At 35.1% G+C, this 20443-nt stretch overlaps 4 protein-coding genes across 17 annotated transcripts; 2 read left to right on the plus strand and 2 right to left on the minus strand.

Moving 5' to 3' along the window:
- Positions 1 to 255: 255 nt before the first annotated feature.
- LOC104758459 (myrosinase 4-like) lies at positions 256 to 3311 on the plus strand. The gene is made up of 13 exons (XM_010481329.2): positions 256 to 542; positions 632 to 692; positions 842 to 900; positions 987 to 1062; positions 1191 to 1268; positions 1360 to 1447; positions 1544 to 1787; positions 1882 to 2000; positions 2097 to 2314; positions 2404 to 2435; positions 2516 to 2612; positions 2740 to 2848; positions 2945 to 3311. The coding sequence occupies exons 1-13, from the start codon at positions 291 to 293 to the stop codon at positions 3132 to 3134; spliced, it is 1623 nt and encodes a 540-aa protein (XP_010479631.2). The 5' UTR covers positions 256 to 290; the 3' UTR covers positions 3135 to 3311.
- A 3128-nt stretch (positions 3312 to 6439) lies between these two features.
- Positions 6440 to 9955, minus strand: LOC104758460 (ABC transporter G family member 12). The gene is made up of 8 exons (XM_010481330.3): positions 9363 to 9955; positions 8984 to 9063; positions 8418 to 8882; positions 8201 to 8323; positions 7992 to 8123; positions 7343 to 7903; positions 7144 to 7251; positions 6440 to 6970 (listed from the first exon to the last, which is right to left on the minus strand). The coding sequence occupies exons 1-8, from the start codon at positions 9589 to 9591 to the stop codon at positions 6608 to 6610; spliced, it is 2061 nt and encodes a 686-aa protein (XP_010479632.1). The 5' UTR covers positions 9592 to 9955; the 3' UTR covers positions 6440 to 6607.
- A 948-nt stretch (positions 9956 to 10903) lies between these two features.
- LOC104758461 (RNA-binding protein Y14) lies at positions 10904 to 13488 on the minus strand. Its single transcript, XM_019239157.2, has 4 exons — positions 13075 to 13488; positions 12623 to 12759; positions 11973 to 12127; positions 10904 to 11716 (listed from the first exon to the last, which is right to left on the minus strand). Exons 1-4 carry the CDS (start codon positions 13349 to 13351, stop codon positions 11671 to 11673), a joined length of 615 nt encoding a protein of 204 aa, XP_019094702.1. The 5' UTR covers positions 13352 to 13488; the 3' UTR covers positions 10904 to 11670.
- A 3679-nt stretch (positions 13489 to 17167) lies between these two features.
- On the plus strand, positions 17168 to 20264 carry LOC104758462 (zinc finger CCCH domain-containing protein 55-like). 14 transcript variants are annotated; one of them, XM_087493888.1, is made up of 9 exons: positions 17168 to 18120; positions 18381 to 18527; positions 18652 to 18831; positions 18923 to 19029; positions 19130 to 19378; positions 19475 to 19559; positions 19655 to 19788; positions 19875 to 19905; positions 20003 to 20264. In XM_087493888.1, exons 1-7 carry the CDS (start codon positions 17393 to 17395, stop codon positions 19776 to 19778), a joined length of 1620 nt encoding a protein of 539 aa, XP_087350014.1. In that variant the 5' UTR covers positions 17168 to 17392; the 3' UTR covers positions 19779 to 19788; positions 19875 to 19905; positions 20003 to 20264. The 14 variants fall into 14 exon arrangements, 10 of the variants coding, with proteins under 10 accessions (XP_087350014.1, XP_087350021.1, XP_087350018.1 ...); XM_087493895.1 differs by having other exon boundaries at positions 17280 to 18120; positions 19655 to 19784; positions 19864 to 19905; XR_015585745.1 differs by having other exon boundaries at positions 17281 to 18120; positions 19864 to 19905.
- The last annotated feature ends 179 nt before the right edge of the window (positions 20265 to 20443 follow it).

The following is a 20443-nucleotide window of genomic DNA, read 5'->3' on the forward strand; positions in this document are numbered from 1 at the left end:
ATTTTTGTTTGGATTTCCAAATCCATCAAAATCATATATCCAATAACCCCCTTTAATTAATCGTATCTTCTTTTGATAAATCGATGGAGCAAAAAGGAGAGATAATCTCAAAATCCGGTCATTCTATCAGAATTTAATGGCTTTGTGAAAGTTTAGCCAATGGGTATTCTTAGAATTCAACGTTAGCTTTGTGTTATGGAAAATTTAGCTACGTCAAAACCTTTCTATATAAGCCCCTCCAAGCTCATCATTTTAAATCATCGTCTAATTAATCCTAAAAAGCCAAACAAATGCAAAAGACAAAGACTCTAGAACCCGTCGAAGACAAAAAAAAATTTACAAAATCCTCAAACATGGTAATTCAAAAAACACAGTACACTATAGCCATCTTTGTCTTTCTCTTTGCCGTATCGAGCTGCGAAAAATATTGCACTACAGAATGCCAGGCCAAAGAACCATTCCACTGCAACAATACTCTTACGTTCAACCGAACTTCATTTGCCAAAAATTTCACATTTGGTGTTGCTACTTCTGCATATCAGGTTTACAGATATTTTGGCTTTGGGGATCGATCGATTTCTTAGCTATATTGCATATTTCATAACCAACATGATTTAATTTCTTTTACCAGGTTGAAGGTTCTGCACATAGAGCACTTAATGGATGGGACTATTTCACTCATAGATACCCAGGTCATAAACATCATTTACCGTATTATTTATTTAATATGAATTATTTATTAATATGAACTTCAATGTATGAGAAAACGTTTAACTAAATTTAAAAAAAAAAAAAAAAAAAAGCTATAGAAGCTCATATTTATTTTGTTATCTATATACAGAAAAAGTTCCAGATCACAGTACAGGAGATCATGCCTGTAATTCGTATGAGCTTTACAAGGTGAGAGGCTATCAATGATGAATGTACACTTGTTCATTAATTTTAGTTTTAATTTAATTTTAGAATTTTCTTATAACCTTGAATAGGATGATGTCAAATTATTGAAAAGAATGAATGTTCAAGCATACCGATTCTCAATAGCATGGTCAAGGGTCTTACCAAGTAAAAAACACGTCTCCCCTAGCTAGCTTTTTCTTCATGTTTTCGTTTAAATAACAAAAAAAAAAATATAGAAAAAAAAAATTACATTTTTAAAATGACTGAATTGTTTGTTTATATGCTAATCTTAGAGGGGAGACTTATTGGGGGAGTGGACGAGAATGGGATAACATACTACAACAATCTCATTAACGAGTTGAAAGCAAATGGTATAAAATCGAAATGCAATTACTTAGTCATACATTTTTAATCATTGTATTATATTTTGTGACTTAAATAATTTAACTTACGTGAATACAGGCATAGAACCATTTGTGACTATATTTCATTGGGATACTCCCCAGACTCTAGAAGACGAATATGGAGGCTTCTTAAGCCCACGTATAGTGTAAGTGCATTAGCGGTTTTATAACTAAACTTGTTTTCTTTGATTTTTTTTTTTTATCTATATATCTAATATTTAATATGTATGATACATGAATAGGGAGGACTTCAAGAACTACGCTGAGCTTCTATTTCAAAGATTCGGAGACCGAGTCAAATTCTGGATCACTTTAAATCAACCCTACTCCTACGCAGTCAAAGGATATGGGGATGGATCATATCCTCCAGGACGGTGCACTGACTGTGAAGCTGGAGGAGATTCTGGAACCGAACCTTATATAGTTGCACATCACCAAATTCTAGCTCATGCAGAAGCTGCATCTTTATACCGAAAAAGATATCAGGTATATATATATATATATATATTAATCATTTCTTTTGGCGTTAATATTAATTTGATTTGTAGTTTGTAATCAAAAAATATATATATTTATGCAGAAATCTCAAGGTGGTAAGATAGGAACAACCTTGATCGGGAGATGGCACGTCCCACTAAACGAAACTAGCAATCTTGACAAGGATGCTGCAAAACGAGCATTTGATTTTGCAGTTGGATGGTATGCATGTTAAGAGAGAGAGATCAAAGGTTTTAATTAGTTATAAAGCTTTTAGAATAAATACTAATTTATGAATATTTTCTTATATATATGAAGGTTCATGGATCCATTGGTGTATGGAAAATATCCAAAAACAATGAGAGAGATGGTAGGAGATAGGTTGCCAGAATTCACACATCATGAATCAGCTTTAGTTAAAGGATCACTTGATTTTCTAGGGATGAACTATTACCTTACACGATATACAACTGACGGACCTCCTCCGAATCCGACAAACCTTAATGTTTTAACAGATGCACAAACTAATATTGGAAGTATGTAAAACTTTTCATATTTGTGTGTGTGTATTTTTTTTCTAATCTATCAATCATCTAAATACTCATTTTTCTATAATTGGTTTCAGTGTATCGCGATGGCATTCCTATCGGTGTTCAGGCAAGTATCGACTTTAGTTTAGAATATCATATTTAAATTATAACATTGTTTTTAATTTTTTTTTTTTGGTTCTTCTACAGGCTGATAGCTTCGTCTACTATCCTCCAGGACTCCGTCAGATGATGAACCATATCAAAAATCATTACAAAAATCCACTTACCTATATCACCGAAAATGGTATATATATATAATTTTACATTTCATATACATATGATTAATCAAATGATCAGTATGTATTTATATATATATATATATATATGTGTGTGTGTGTGTTTATTATAATGTTAGATATTTAAATTTTCAGGTGCTTCTGATCTTGATGCCGGAAACGTAACGCATTCAAAGGCTCTTGCCGATCATGGGCGAATTCAATTGCATTGTAGCCATCTTTCTTGTCTCAAATGCGCCATCGGGTGAATTATAATTTGCATTTAATCTCTGATATATAGTTTTTCAGAGAATTATAAATGTTAATACATCAAAACTATTCTTTTAAATATATATTGTAGGGATGGATGCAACATAGCAGGATATTTTGCATGGTCATTGATGGACAACTACGAGTATGGAAATGGTTACACTCTCCGGTTTGGTATGAATTGGGTCAACTTCACTAATCCTGCTGATCGACAAGAAAAAGATTCTGCAAAGTGGTTCGCTAGGTTCAACGATATTAAGCGGAAGCTACCACATATGTAAATAAATTCCATGTATCTAACCTTGAATGTAAATTTGTAAATTTTGATCTCTAGACAAAGTCTGTAAAGTTCTCTCTAGACAAAGTCTGAGAAACTGCCATTTGAGGTTGTTTTTCAGCATTTATTGATTTTTATTCAATTGTAAATTATTAATAAAATAAAATTATTATTTATTGAACACATGTGTCAATTTATCTTTCAACTTTAGTTTTCTAATTAAAATTATTATTATATTACTATTTTATTATGAGATACTCTCTTGAAAATTCTTGGATGGAGACCTAGATGGAGATGCTTTTATGCACCATTACCCCCTACATTATTGTGTGATACCTTGATATTTCTTTCAAAGTTCCATTCATCATAAATTATACATTGAATATTTGAATTGTAATCCTTTTATTTTCTTTAACAAAAGTTTATATATTTGACTTTTATATTAAAAAATGTATAATAACCTCTACAAAGAAATTAATATTCAGATTAAATAGCTAGCATTACATTTTTAAAAAAAGATGTATAGATTTCTACTGATATGCATTAAAATAAAAAACCGTCTGGTTTCAAATTGATTGTTAAGAATTGGTAACCATATTAAAACTCGGCATGATGACTCTTAATTATATCTGTTTTAATTTTTTAAAATAAGTTACTGTTTTATATAATTAATTAGTCAAAACGACCGGTTTTATTTTTATTTATTTAATATGATAGATTTAAAACCTAAAAAAATGATTTTTAAAAAGATGGTTAATTATTTAAAAATGTTATCTATGATTTATTTAATCCAAATTTTTTTAATTATTGAGTCTAAGATATTTTAGTTCCGGAAAATATTCATTTAAACCATAAACTTTCAAATTTTGGTCATTTGAACCATGAACTTTGTTGTACACTATTTAAAACATCAACTTTCGTTGACTAATTTTTTTTATATATTTTTGTGCACCAAGATTTTATATCATACTAAATCAACCTCCAAAGAGGGAAAGTTACAAAGGGAGAAACCAAAGCTAAAACTCCCTGATCCAAAACAAGATCAATAACCGAATAAAAGCAGATAGATTGATAGAACAAAGTAATCCTAACACATCAACAATAACTGAAATCGTTGAAACCTTGATCCTTGATAACAGTAAAGCAGATAAGTGAGAAGACACCTTGGACAACACCACACACATGAGATGAGATGTTGCACGAGATTGAGTCTACCACATGGGGAGATAAAATAATCCACAATTTGGCTGTAGCGACAAAGGTGACAGGACACCAAGCTGACGAGCTAACGAAACCATCAGAGAAAGAAGTCTCTGGGAAGCACCCCTCAATAACAGATGCTGGCCGCTCAAAACAATAGCAGCAGTTGAAGCGCCACACGAGCAAGTGTGGCGGTTGAGTGCTCTTCTCCACAAACCTGGAAAAAGAAGCAGAAACAAGGTGGAGGATAAAAGTATATCCAGTCCATTCAGGGTAAGATCATCTCCAATGTATATCTCTATTTTTTCCTTTAAAATAGAGTAACTCTATAATAGAGCATGAGTTAGTGTAAAAATATAGAGATGAGAATAGAGTTGTTCTATATATATAGCAATCTGAAGCAAATGTTGCTCTATAATAGAGTTTTGACTCTAAAATAGAGTGGGATTGGAGATGCCCTAATGGATAGAAGTGTATCCAAACCACAAAGATCTTCTAACATTGGTGACTCCTAAGCAGACCGGTGGCTCCCATTGCAGACGTAAACAAACCCCCGAACGGCCAAACAATGAGCAGACAGGCACAGTCAAGACAAGCTCTAAAGGCTCCAACAAAGATCCAAGAAGTATTGGACCAGGTCCACCAAGAAAACAACTTCAGGGGCCTCCGCACAAGACCTAACACGATCGAGACACCATCACAGTGGCGGAAGAGATGGGGGGGACAAAGGACAGACCGAAAGACACCAACAAAAACTGGTACCTTGGAGTGACTAAAGCGGCAGAAGCGGGACCAAAGGAGGAGATATGGGGAGTGGGAACTGGTGAAACAACCGGCCAGGGCATAAAAAGATGGAGGCCAGCGGTGGAAGTGGAGATAAGAGCACTCCCAAAAAATATTGAGGGACAGCTAGATCTAGATCCAGATCTGAGAAGAGACGCCGCCACACCTGAGCAAACGCCGGAAAGGAGACCGGTACACAAATCGGCTCCGGAGATCCCGGTAAGACAAACTCCATACACGAACGGAGAAGACAGACAACGGCGAAAGTAGCGCCAACAAGAAAATCAGATGTACGGTTTAGAAGAGAACAAGAGACGACAAAAACTTGGATTTATCGGGAGAGACACTAGGCAACAAAACGATGGCAGGGTCCGACACCGGTGAGCAGAAGCTCTTTCATTGGCTGGAGAATGGCGGCTAGGGCGAACTAAGTTGAGGAGAGAGAAGAGAGCGTTTTACTGAAAAGCTTTTTTTGAATTAGTTATTCTAAAAGATTTTAAAAGTAACTTATTTTTATCTACCTTTCTATATTTTTTTCTAGAAATTTCTTAGTGATGAAGTTAAACAAAATGGAATGATTGATCTTGAATTGACTAGCTCTTTTAAACAATAAATTTTGTTAACAAAGCCAAAAAAGACATGATGTTAAATTCGATAACCGAGCAACTAACAGAGTTACTATGCCGTTAACCACTCTTCGTTATTACCAAAACGACGTTGTTTTAGTGAAAGTTTTAATTCGAAAAAATATCATTTAAACTATGAACTTTTAAATGTAGGTCATTTAAACGATGAACTTTAAACTTTAGGTCATTTAAACCATGAACTTTTTTGAAGGTCATTTAAATCATTTCATTGACTAGGAATTTCAGTCAATTAAAGTTGATGTTTTAAATGACCTACAACAAAGTTTATGGTTTAAATTATCTACATGTGAAAGTTCATGATTTAAATGACCTAAATATAAAATTTCATGTTTTAAATGACATTTTTCTTAAATTAAAACTTTCATCAAAACGATATCATTTGGTACTAACGGAAAGTGGTTAATGGCATTATAACGTCTGTTAACCGCTTAGTTATCGGATTTAACGTTATGTTTTTTTTTTATCAACAAAACTTAATGTTTAGAGGTAATCAAGAAAAATTGATGTTTTAAATGACATACAACAAAGTACATAGTTAAATAGCCAAACTTGAAAGCTCATGGTTTAAATGCCATTTTTCATTTTAATTCTCATATAAATTATGTGGGCATCTATATAACAAGTTTATAATAGGTAACGGGTTTAGGCATTCCATATATATTATTTTATACATACAAAATAAAAAACCATAGGAGGAATTTTATTATATATGTATACGATGAGAAACTACTGTATATTGAAGGAATGTTCAATAACAATGCTGAATCATAGAATCATCAGATGCTGGATTGTATGTGCAAAACAAATTAGGAAACAAAGTGTATACACATATATATTGATATAGCCTTTAATGAATCGGAGAGGTAAGACCTTCTTGAGAAGAAAGTGAGTGTGGAGGTTGGTGTCTCCTTGATATTGAAGATAGAGATGGAACTTTCTTGAAAGAAGGTCTCCTTTTGAGACTCTTCATCGTTCTCTTTGCTTGAATCGCTTTCAGTGCCGGCTCTGCTGTCTCCTTGAGCTTCAAGACTATGAAGAAGAGAATGCGGTAACATACAAGGATCAACACGATCGCTGCTAAGTCCCACCACTTAGAATGTGTGACTTGCACTCCGAATATCTTGTTTATCACTTGCTCTCCTGTCATCTTGGGTTCCCCCGCAAACATTGGGTCAAACTCTAGACCAAGAAAATCGTTCTTGTATGCTCCCTTCAGTTTTTAAAACAAGAAACCAAAAACATGTTAGATACCAAAGACTCACCAACTTCTTATCAAAACAAATTGACAGTGAAACTTCAATGAGAGATTCACAATATTTGCAAGGTAAACGCTTCAATAATAGCATTGAATGGTTCTTGTATAAATAAAAGCAAATAGAGTACCTGAATTGCCCAAGAACCATAGCTCATGTAGGAAATCGGATAACGCCAGAAAACCTTTGGAAGATCAGGAAGTAGACGGAAGAATCCAGAAGTCATCATGATGATTCCCTATTAAAGAAACCATGATCAAGAACACTGTTTCAGATACAGAGGATTACAAAACAGAGGATTCTTGAAATAGAGAGGGTAGGTTTCTTACAATGATACCAGCTCCAGTGATTAGACCCATCAAGAAGTTTGGAACAAGAGAAGCTACAACCATCATGAGACTCTCAATGACCGAGACAGAGAAGAATATGTTAAGACAGAAGAAAGCCCAATGCGAGACTCCAGGACGAAATTTCACCATGTTGTAAGTAATACTCCCTGTGATGAGCGAAATCGCTACCAAGAACGGGAAGGAAGAGACGTAATTCGATATGATGTAAACCGAAACGCCGTAGTAACCACTCAACCTCTCTTTATAGAACACTTTCATTTCTTCAATGAAAGAAGGAAACCCTCCAATGGACATGAAAGTCATGAAACCTGTAATGAATCCACCACAAGAAACACGAGCCAAGATCGATGTGTAGCTGTGTCCTACATCGTAAAAGATGGTTCCGACACAGAATGATACCACAATGTAGATCACAATTCTTGACCAGTAGTATCCAATATCGCGGCACATGTTCACAAATGATCTGTTTGTCAAAGTTCGTAGCTGTTTAAACCAGGTCGCTTCGCTTCCCTTTCTCACTTCCATCGAATGATGTCCTTCCTGTAAAACCCCGAAAACAGAACACAGAAGGTTTCAATATACACTTGTCTTGGATTCTTGAATGAATAGAGAAGAAGGGTTTGCTTACCATGCTAGCTAATTCACGGATCCGAGATTTTGTGGATTTCGCGTAGACTGAACGACGGTAATTCTCAACCAGTCTAGCTTTGATCTCAGACGTTGCTAGATTCATTAAAGGATCTGATGTAGCTGGTGTCTCCTGCAGTAAAGATAAAAGTCTTTATTCGAAAGAGTCGCTACAACCTTGTTCAAAGTTTAAGGATTTAGGTATCTCACTCGAATCCTCTGAGATCCTTTGAGTGTAGCTGTAACGGTATCAAAATCTGAGTTTATACATCTTAGGAAATGATCAGAAGGGTTACGTTTCTTCGGGCAAGGAAACCCCGCTTCAGCAAAGAACTGCAAACAAAACACACACAGAGAGTTATGCGTTTAGCAATCAGACAAGCACAAGTTTCTTGAAAACCAAGAAAGCTAGATCTCAGTTTTTTACCTCAACAGCAAACTTGGATTCACCAAAATAAACAGTCTCACCACTAGAGAGCAAGAAAAGATCATCAAAGAGAGCGAAAACTTCGCTACTAGGCTGATGAATCGACGAAACAATGGTTCTATCCCCATCCCGAGCAATGTTCCTTAGCGTTTGAATCACAAAGAAAGCAGAAGCACTGTCCAAACCACTAGTTGGTTCATCAAGAAACAGAATCTGCGGCCGCGTTAAGATCTCCAACGCAACGCTGACACGTTTCCTCTCGCCACCACTCACTCCTCTAGCGTGCCAGTTACCTATGACTCTGTCTGCACAATCTTGAAGACCAAGCTCAATTATAGTTCCTTCAACAATGCCATTGACTTCTTCTTTGGACAAATCACTTGAAAGCCTTAGATGTGCTGAGTATGTTATTGTCTCTCTAACCGTTAGTGTCCCCATCAAAATGTCCTCTTGTGTTACATAAGCCTATCCATATACAATAATAATTTTCAATAAAAAAAAAAAAAAAAAAAAAAATCCTAAAACACACCAAAACTAAAATTTGGACATATCAAATTATTACTTACGACGAGGCCGTAATCTAGTCTTGCCTTCTTCCCATTCAATAGAAGATTACCAGTCATGATCACGTTTCTTGCGAGTCTACCTAATATACATGAGATCATTCGGAACAATTTTATCATAATTCTATTTATGATCTGATAATAAACCAAATTATAGACATCTGAATTATAAGTGTTACTTTATAAAAAAAAATACACCATATCTAAAAGAATTCATAAATAGATAAGTAAAACATTTCCATTTCACAAAACGAAACAAAAAGATCAATAGTAAAACAGAAATTTGATAATAGTAGGTAAAATTGGTAACAATATTTTACTACATATTATGATATCTTAAAGATGTCTCACTCAGTATTATTACCAAAAAGAGAAAACGAACCTGCGAGAGAATCAAGAAGCGTGGACTTGCCGGATCCGGAAGGACCCATAATGGCCATGATCCGACCCGGTTCAGCGTGACCGTTTAATCCATCGAGCAACCTTCGAGTCGGACCACCAGTAAAGTTTGGTATAACCACCGTCAAATCTTCCCACGCCAAGTACGCACCACGACCAATCTCAGCCGGATGCGGTGGACGCTGGCCATTGCTCGTACTCTCTACTTCCATATTTTTGTGTTGGAGATCAAAACGTACTTAGGAGAGAGAGAGGGAGAGAGAGTTATTTAATTTGTTCTTGTTCTTCTTCTTCTAAGGGTTTTTGTTTTTATTGGTTGGAGAGTGAATTATAAAAAGATAGTGATTAATCTTTGTAGGCCTAAGATTTTTTTCTTAGGTGAGAGCAACAATCAACAAACAACTAATTATATTTAATGGGTGGCTTTAATATGATGATAACCATATATAGATACACGTCTATGATATAGTTTTCTTTTTTTTTCCATTAAATGTGTGAATGAGAGTTGTGATGAAGGGAGGTGTAAGTAGTATTTATACAATCGTCCATGTGTAGTAAAGTAACCACCCACCACTTGTTGACATATACGTACGAATTGTCTATATATGTATGTATAAAATACTTTATATATGTCGGTTCTTGCTAATTAATTAAACAAGAAATTTCGCCACACGGATAGCAAATGATATTTTGTAAAATGAAATCAACCCGTATGATTGGTCATCTTGATTCAATGGATTGATAATGATAGTTTGATAAAATTATCATTTGTTCACACCTGAAATTGTATAACCCCTTTAGTTTTTGTAGTCTTTAGAAGCTAGCTAGAAAAGTGATATATTGCTCACTAGAGAAGGATTGCTATAGGTAAAACTAAAATTAGAAAAAAAAAATCATACTATTTGGTTGAAATGTTAAATCAAGAGAACAGATAAATGATGATATTGATATAAAGAGGTAGAGAAGCTCACAACGAGTCTTCACAGGTGTTAAATGAAAAGGGAAAGGAATTGAATGCTTGGTAGTTGCCACCGATACAGTTATTTGTATTATGCTTCATTATTTCTTTTTGGTCTATCCATTTATTATCTTCATGATGTTATGGGTTATATGTCTTTCCTTTTTTATTATGATGTTATGAACAAACCAAGAAGTCAATAAAAAAGTAGATATTAGCTTGGTGCAGCTTTGTCTAACTACATTTTTAAGCATTGACTAGAGTCTAATAGTAGTATTTAACACAAACCTAAGTTATAGATTTATGACTTACTAATTATATCTACTTTTTTTTTATTGACTTCTTGGTTTGTTCAGATGAAAAATATAAAACTGACACTAAACAAAGTAGCTACGTTTCACATAGTTTTGGTACGAAAAGGGGGACAAAAAAAAAGATTACCAAAAAAGAGAGAGAAACGCAGATTTTAAAATCAAGAGAATCTAAGGTATGTTCTTATTAAACGCTAAGCCTAAGGTACAATCCAATTTTTTACAGCATAAAAAAAAAAACAGAACAGTTCTAACGGTACCTCAAATACATTTTTCTTTTCTTGGTAAATTCAGCAGTAAGTTATGGTTTTAGGCTTTTAGCCATTAAAATTAAGTATATACATTCACACAAATATAATGTGGGACTGGGACTGGCTCAATGCACGAAGTATAGATGATTGCAACGTACAAAAGAAATCATGCATCATGTGAGTAGCAAGAAAGTACAACAGCTCTCTTTATCTCCACTCATCAACCTTTGATGATTTCTGTTAACTGAACATGTATATTACAAGCTAGTTAGGGCTAACAAAACACTATGTCAATGCCATTGATAGGGAAAATTCCGTAAATGCCAAGCCAGGCATGGGGAATAGTTTAGTTAACTAAGAAGATGCAAAACAAGTTAATTAAGTTCAACTAAATTTCATATTTTATAGACCAGCAAAATACGAAATTTTTAAGATAGAAGAATCATTTGGTCGACCATTTTCAGATGTACATGCAAGTTCTTCCACCTAAATATGAATCAACAGAGACTGAAAATTAAAACATCTTCCTCATCCAATGTATTTTTTTTTTTTTACCAACACAAAGCATTAAAACAGATCTCATGGTGTTTAAACGCAACAATCCCATACAAAGGCATAAGATTAAACAACGCAAAAGCAGCCAAAACCTACATAACTGCAAAAAAAAATTTGTCCAACACGCACGCCTTGTAACCGTACCTTACAGATAGAGAGAGGATCCCAAATACTGAGAGATGTAGAAACAACTCTCCATACCAAATCATAATACAATTAGTAACGTCTTCTCGGGCTTCGTGAACGCTGGGACCTCCCAGACCTGCAAAGACCCAGAAAGAACCCAATGATCAATAGATGATTAATGTCTAAAGGTGAAACTACTTGATAAGTCACATGTGATTGATTCACTGGGAGATATAAGTGCTAGGACAATATAGTACTTCTTTGTCTATAGTTAAGAGATTTGAGATACATAATCTTTGTGACTACACTACACTTCAACTAACCGCAAGAGCAGACAAATCGTGGTACTTGGTTAATGAGAGGGGAAACAGAAGAGTAATTAGGTTACCAACCTCTGGTTTTTTCTCCAGTGAGATCCACCATGAGTGGGGCCACTGCTGAATGCCCAGTCAACACTGACATTCTGTGTTAGAAGCTCAGCGCCATTCATTGCTGATATCGCCTTCTGTGCATCTTCTTTCTTCTCATATTCTATCAAAGCATAGCCCTGATCAAAAAGACAAGGGATAGTATACAAATTAAATACAACTTGCATAAGAACTCACGCAAACTGATAAAAAAAAAAAAAAAAAACTTGATCCGTAAGCTCCCATTCTAGAACACAGCTTATCATACTCCGCCATTCATTTCTGATACTTAACAATATATGGATTAACACATAAAGTATTTGTAAGATTATAATCTGGGATAAAACAGCATCGCAGCTTACAGACTACATCTGTTGTATCTATCATAACAGCAATATTACATGGCAAAGTTCTGCATCTCAATTTTAGGCTCTCCATTCCTAATACTTAGCATTATATTAACACATAACAGTACGTTAAATAGGAGAGTCATCATGGAAAAGATAGTATTGCACTTTACAGAATATCACAGCTCTAACGTCCATCAAGAATCAGTATAACATAGCAAAAAACTTAGCTTAAAACAGCTGTTAAACCCATAAAGACCCACTAAGAACAAAGAAAAAACTCCATACCTTGACAAAACCAGTACGACGGTCGAGATTGAGATGTAGATTCTTTATCTCCCCAAAATCACCAAAAGCAGTGGATAGATCATCGTCCTGTGCCTCCTCATGAACTCCAGCGACCAAAATAATCCATCCTTCAATGGCTACACATAAACACAAATTAACAAGTCACCAAAATAGTTCCAAACCTTTATCACCCGTTCAGCCCTCACAAACTACAGTTCAGTGTACTTAAATTCTCTACAGTATAAGTCTTTAGTCCGTAGATAGAAAGTTCTAGACAAATCTAATGAAAAAACACATCTAGGTCAAATTGAATCCAAGCCACAGGGGTATTTGAGAAACCCTAGAAACAAATTACTAACACGAATCAATCAACGACGCGAAGAATCAGTAAACCCAACACTATAAACACCTAAATAGAAGCAGCGCGAGAAGAAGGGATTGAGAGACATTACATCGCTGTGGACCATGACCGCCGTCAGAGCCGAGTGATTCGAAATCGCGTGAGGAAAGACGGCGCTGACGATCGGAATCTCTCTCGTCGCGAAACCCACGGCCTTTAGTCTTCTTCTGCGCCGCTGATTCGCCGTTTGCTCCGGCGATAGCCGACTTAAGCCTCGGGTGTCCCGCGCGTGGAGAAACATCGGCGGCGTCAACTGCTGTACCTTCTTCATCCATAAGGTCATCCTCCTCTGGCTCGAAATCGATTGCTTCTGATTCTATGTTCGCCATCACTTCCGCCGCCGTAACTTTCCCGATAGATCTCTTCCCGTTCCGCCGACTTAGATTTTGTTTCCTTTGTTTTTGGGGACGGAGCTTTCCTCTACCTTAGATATTTTCTCCGCCTGTGGTTTATAGGAATATAGATTGGGCCTTTACTGGGCTTTCACCTTGTAAATTTTTTATTCGGCTTTTTAGTTAAGCTAAGCCTTTTATTTCTAATTTTTTAAAACAGGCTTTTCTGAACTCTGAAACTCACACAGTTTTATCATAAAACATTTGTCCAAAAAGAAAGTTTTAGATTAGGATTTTTGATGATTATTTCTTTATGGGAATTTTGTTTAATATACCACATTTCCCACAAAACTTTTTAAATGTACCATAATCAAGATTCTTTTTCTGATCTACCATAAATGTGAGATAAAATGACGTTTTTGCCTTCCTGCTAATATGACAAATCTCGTAGACAAGTTGAGGAGTACAAACTTGTCCATTAGCTTAAATTATTTGTCTATAACATAAATAAATAAATGACTAGTAGTCTCTATTTTGTGCGAGTTTAAAACTGGTCCACCGAGTTAATAAAAATGTTGTTTACTAGAATTTTTGTGAATCATCTAGTGCATGACAAATTTAATAGAGGATAAGTGGACATTATAGACAAGTGTAAAACTTGTCTATCGAGTAAATAATGTATTGTCTTTGTAAAATAACTTGTCCATGATAAGATTAATAGTGGACAACCTGGTGCGTATAATTGGTCCATCGGTCTTGAAAGGAGAAGCGGAAGACTATGCCAACGACGAATGGTCAGATCAGGTAGTGAAAGTAAGACCAGCGACAGAACTAAAGGAAGGGCCAAGAGATATATATGGGAGGCGATCTGGCGGTTCTGGTTGGTCCGGCGAAAGAGCTCCGGCGATGGCAGTGGTAAGAAGAGCTCTGAAAAGAGATGAAGACGAAAATGCGGCGGAGGATAACGGAGAAGAACTAGGCTGAGAAGAACCAGACGGAGACATGGCGGTTACTGATTCTCTTCTTCTTCCACTCACTGGTTCGCTCTCACTGGTTCTATTGTTTTGCTATCTAAAACAAATCGAGGATAATGGGAGAGATGTGTTTCTTATTAAAAAGAAAACAAATAAACACTTTGCAACATCAAACAAACTCGAGGATATATTGATCATTTTGTTATGGCAGATGTGGCACATTGAAAAAGGAGTTTATAATGTGGTATATTGGAAAAGATTGAGTTTCCAATGTGGTATAATTGTTAAAAAACTCTTTCTTTATCTTATTTATCTTAGTCAAACATATCATCAGAAAGCATCGAAAGGATCGACAACCTGGTTTTAGGTAATTAATTTGATTAGTCAAATTTACAAAAAAAAAAATATATATCTCTTTCTTGTTTTATCTCTTCTTCTTTGATCAAGAAATAATCTACATCTATGAATGCCAAAAACAATGAAGAAGTTTTTGATTATACGGAAGTACGTCGATCATGATATGCTTAAGAAATAACTGTATAGCCTATTAAATTTTTGTTAGTAATATAAATATATATCAGTAGCAGATTCGAAACTTCTTTAATCGTTGGCGTGGTTTATATTGTTAAGAGGTGACCACCAGTCTTTCATTATCATCTATTACAAATTAAAGTAAGGTTTATTCTCTCTTAAATAATTTAACTTTATTTGTTAATGCATTTTTTACAATAATAAAAATAAAAATATTTGTCTTCAATTAAACCATAAATACACCACATTTTCATCATATAGAATATAGATTAACTAACACTTCAATATGAAATTATAACTTTCATCATATAAAAAATTTTGCATCAACACAAAACAATGTGAATCTTTGAGCCGTAAAAACGATAAGAGATAACGATACAAAATATTAATTTAAAAAAAGAAAATTGAAAGTAATTTATGTTATACTCCTATCTCTTTTGATACCGCTTTTACAATTAGTTACAATAAAAATGATAACATATCACTGCTGTACGACTTACTAATCATTAGAGATTAAATCATGGCATACCTTTTAAAACATTCATGATGTCAAATTATTTATTCTTGTGTGGATGATGTCAAATTATTGTATCACTTAATTATTAAGATACTACAAATCATATGGTGGTATATTAGTATAACACTTTACAGAAGATACTGGTCCATGTCTTTGATGGTGATCATCATTGTGTTATCCGTTTACATATTGCTTTCTTATTCCACCCTCCCCAAAATAAGAAATTCATATCAACATTTGTTCAATCAGAATTTGAGACTAGTAAGTAAGTAGTATACTTTTTTACAAAATACCATTGAGCTTCAACGCAAGACACGTGTTCTAGTAAAGCAATCTCAACCGTTAAATATAATATCTAAAGACAGTTTGACGGCTAGGATCTGGAAATGAGTAACTGAAGCCCGTACACTCAGTTACTGTGAGAAATAAATTTAATGTCACGCACGAGTTTTGGTGTGACGTGAAAAAGAACAGCTGGCTGACAAAAATCTTATGGATAGGTGTTGTCAATGAAGAGCCCCCTACTCAAAATAGTAGACTTCGCACCATTTTCGTCTACTCAATTTTCTAGCAAATAGAGAAAGAAAACCTTAATTTTGGTAAAACCATTTGGTTATTTTCTTTTTTGTTATCTAAAAAAAATAAACTATACAGTAAAATTTTACGAAAATATACAACATTGGTGATTAACAAAATAAATCTCGATCAAACAAAATATATACAATAAAAATAAACTAAAAACATTAGTATTACTTTATGTACTTGTTGCACCCAAACTTTTTATCCTTTTAAATTTTACTACACCAAATTTATAACTAAACACGTTGAAAGTTACCGAGAGTCAAGAGAAAAGGATGATTGAAGGTTTGTTACTACTTATAGTTATATTTATTAGCAATTTAGCATGTCTTCGTTTACTTTATTTATTTATTTTAGAGTTTATCCCTTTTGTAGATTAAGATAACGAGATATTTTGATTATCCCTTACGATGGTTAAGGTTAATTTTATCAACATGAGGATATAAGTAAAGTCACATATTATTTCATGTTCTAATCTATCTTGATGGAATAGAACCGAATTCAAACCAAAATTCTAAAATACAGTACTCTAATAAATTAAAATTTTCTTATTCGAAATATTCAAAACAAAATGAATGGATCTAACCGGAACTGAATGATTTGTGTAAGTGAATTAAATTTGCTTAGATGTATGACCTAAAAGACCGACTATAACTTAGTGTCGTCTCTCGTCTAGTCAGAAGAACATGTTTCCCAATAGTTTGTTTGTTTTTTTTTTTTTTTTTTGAGAAAGATATAGTTTGTTTTGTTCTAATATATTTTTGAGAAAACTTAGTTCATAATCATATATGGCGGTTGTTAGATTGCCATCGGTGAAAATCATCCCAATATCTTTTTTTATTGGATGGAGAAGATCTTCAAACCAATCAATCTAATAAACAAAAAAAAAATTAAAAAGTAAAACTATAACAATGAAAGAAAGCTACTTTATCCAAGAAAAAGGGAACAATAGTGTTGATACCTACTAAACTAGTCTAGTAGGCTACCCCGTGATTAAAATCTGTTAATTACCCCCAAAAATCAGGTTTGTTTCCACTCTAATCCCGCTCTTTACGAACTTCCAAAACCCTAAACTTATAAATCAAATCAAAAACCTTCAAAATGAAAAGAACCCCTCTTTTAAATACTATTAAAAAAGGTTCGGTACCCTAATTCAATTTTCGTTTATTTTCGTTCAAAAACTGATAAATTGCTTTTTACAAAGACAAAATCATAACAAATTTCTAAAAAAAACATACATTTATGATTTAACGCAAACCCAAAAAAAAAAAAAAAAGTGAAAAGACTCAATTACCCCCTCACACACACACACCATTCTCAGAAGCAAAAAGCTTTTGCCTTTTGTTTTTTTTCTCTCTTCGTCTTCTTCACCATCTTCTTCTTCTGGGGAAACACAAAAAAGAAAAAGAGAAAAAAAAAAACAAAACTTTACCGGCCATGGATCCCGGCGACCCAACTTCGATAATCTTTACAAAGATCAGAACTTTAGAACCAGAGAACGCTTCCAAAATCATTGGCTATTTCTTACTGCAAGACATGGAACAGAGAGATTTGATTCGTATTGCTTTTGGTCCTGACACTCTCATTCAAGCCTTGTGTCGAAAAGCTAAATCCGATTTGGGTCTTTCCTCCAACGGTTTCTCGTTAAACCCTATGTCGAGACCTATCAACATCCATGGCCACCACCACTCATTGTCTCAGTCTTCTCCAAGGAATGGCTTTTTGGACTTCTCGAGAAACCCTAGTAACCCTTTGCCTTTTTCGTTAACTTCGACTACACTCCGAGATAGCCCTAGTAACTTCAATTCTAGACCTTTTCGTGACGGTTCATCATTTTTCGCCTCTTCTTCCGGCGATGAGCAGCAACAACTGAGTAACCAGTTTCCGTTTGTTGAGGATCCATTTGCCAATTTTCACAAGAGGAGCTTCTCGGCTAACGATGCTTCTTTCGAGTCAGAGGAATTAGGTTTCGGAGGAGGACCTGGTTATCATCGGTTTCCACAAGGTGGTTTAGTTGATGATTTTGGTTCCTCTGGTGGTTTTGGTTCGCCGAGTGAGATGGATTACGTGCTTGAGAAGATGATGAGGATCAAGTTAGCTCAACAGAAGAGAATGGTTGCTGCTCAGTTAATGGCGGCGGCTTGTGGCTCTCCATTGTCGCATAGGTAAGTTTGCTTTCTCTGTATACGTTTGGTTAGTAAAGACTTAGACTTTACAGAACAAATGTAGCAGCATTTTAGCTCGTGGCTCTCAAATGTCGCATGGGTGTTTTTGTTTGCCTTCTCTGTATATGTTTGGTTAGCAGTGTAACATAACACTTGAGACTTTACAAAACAAGTGTTGCTTTGTTGTCTTGGTTTTGTATCAAGATATATTGAGCTCCTGGGGATTGGTTTTGCTAATGGTGATTGTTTGTTTCTTGCAGACAAGGATCAGAACAATTTGGAGAAGAAGGTGGTTACTCTTATAGTCCAAGCCGGTATGAAAGAGAGGATGCAGTCTCTAAACAGATTTACTTGACATTTCCATCTGAAAGCTCCTTCACTGATGAAGACGTCTCAGCTTATTTCAGGTAAATCATATCTATATGTGCTGTGATCAAATCGGGTTATGGATGTGAGGAAGGCTCTGTGTAGTGTACATTTGGATTAGGGGGTCATGTTTGTTTTGATAGTCATGGTTTTTTTAATGTGTAGCGATTTTGGACCTGTGGAAGATGTGAGGATTCCATATCAGCAGCAACGGATGTACGGGTTTGTCACTTTCGCTAAGGCTGAAACCGTGAGAACCATATTGGCTCGAGGAAATCCTCATTTCATCTGTGACTCACGCGTTCTCGTTAAACCATACAAGGAGAAAGGAAAAATCCTTCAAAAGTAATGCGTGATCCCTCTTATTACTCTTCTTTCTAGTGTTCTTCTCTGTCTGTTGTGTTCGCTTTCTTATTAGAGTTTGGTGAAACAATAGCAGGAGGCAGCAGCAGCAACTACACCAGCTGTTGGAGAGAGGGAACTATTCACCTTCTTCAAGTCCTTCAGGAATGGACTCTAGGGATCTGTATGAATGTCGCTTAGGTTAGTGTCAATTTGTTCAAGAGACTTCAGAAACCCGTGTTGTTGGTTCGTTCTTACTGACATAGTAACTCAGTAACTCGTCATTCTCTTTTCATTGCAGGACCAAGGATGTTTTCGAACAAGACACAGGAGATGCTGCGAAGAAAATCCGAGGAAGCTGATTTACAACAAGCCATAGAAGTAGAACTCCAAAGAAGGAGGTTCTTGAATCTGCAATTGCCTGACATGGAGCATGAATCTATTCAACATCACCAGCGTAGTCCTTCTTTTTCTCGTGCTCATATCCCACCTCGATTTAATCATAGTCTTCTCTTCCACTCAGAAAACAACAACGAAGAAATGATGGAAGGTGGTTGTTGTTGTTGTCGTTGTTGAGTTCAAGTTGAAGCTACTTTTTATCTCGGTCTTTATTCATTATTTTCCTCTCTTTTTATCGTTTGATCAGGCAATAGTGATAGAAGCGAGCAACATCTTCAGCAAGTAGCAGACAGCAACGAAGAACGTGGTTACAGTAATGATTTCTACAAAGGGTAAGTGAGGGATAAGAATCAAGTCTTAAAGTCTCCTTGTACCGAAGTACTCTACTTTAGTTCTCTTACATATAGTTTATCTATCATTTCTCAAGGCAAGAGACGAGTCTGGAGAATACTCTTCCTGATAGCTTGTTTGGTTCCCCAAAAAAGTCTGGCGAAACCTGCAAAACTGAGTATGATACCGAGCAGAAAGCCTCCTCAGATCAATCAGCATAGCAATGGGTGGGTATGTTCAAGATCCCCCTAGTTTAGACATTTAATCTCAATAGTCATCAACAACATTGATCCAAGCTTTTTTCAGGTTCACTATAGGCAGAAAGAAACAAGTTTATGAGTGAGAAAGGTAAGCAATTTCCGCCATGAAGCAACCCGAAACACCTTCTAAACCATTACTTCTGTCTAACTCTTCATTTCGTTTTTTTTTTGTTTGTTAATAGCAGAAAGGTGTAGGACTGATAAAAGAAGGAAGTAGAAGATAAAAGTGTCTATAATATAGAAAAAGCTAAGAGGTGGTTAACATGGATGGAACACAGAAGAGAAGGTTAAAGAGATCAGTTTTTAGGATTATATTGTCATCTACAAATAGGATTTTTACTACTAACCTCTACAACATATGATCAACACAGTAACTGAAACTCACAAGAAAGTTTCTTTTTGGTAATTTCTTTTTACCACCGTCTAATATCGAATCCAAGTTGAAAATGCTGCATTTGTTACTTAAATCATTTATCATGATTTTATGAAATGCATGTCTTTTCTTGGAGCTCTCTTGACATAAAAGTCCAAATGAACCAAGTTATGGAATAAACCGGACCAAATCATTCAAATGTAAACGTTATTCTCGTTGGTTTACTTTTGATTGGATCGGTTAAGCATGGTTA

The sequence above is a fragment of the Camelina sativa genome, chromosome 17, assembly GCF_030686135.1.
Source record: "Camelina sativa cultivar CO46 ecotype springtype chromosome 17, ASM3068613v1".
Classification (NCBI taxonomy): domain Eukaryota; kingdom Viridiplantae; phylum Streptophyta; class Magnoliopsida; order Brassicales; family Brassicaceae; genus Camelina; species Camelina sativa.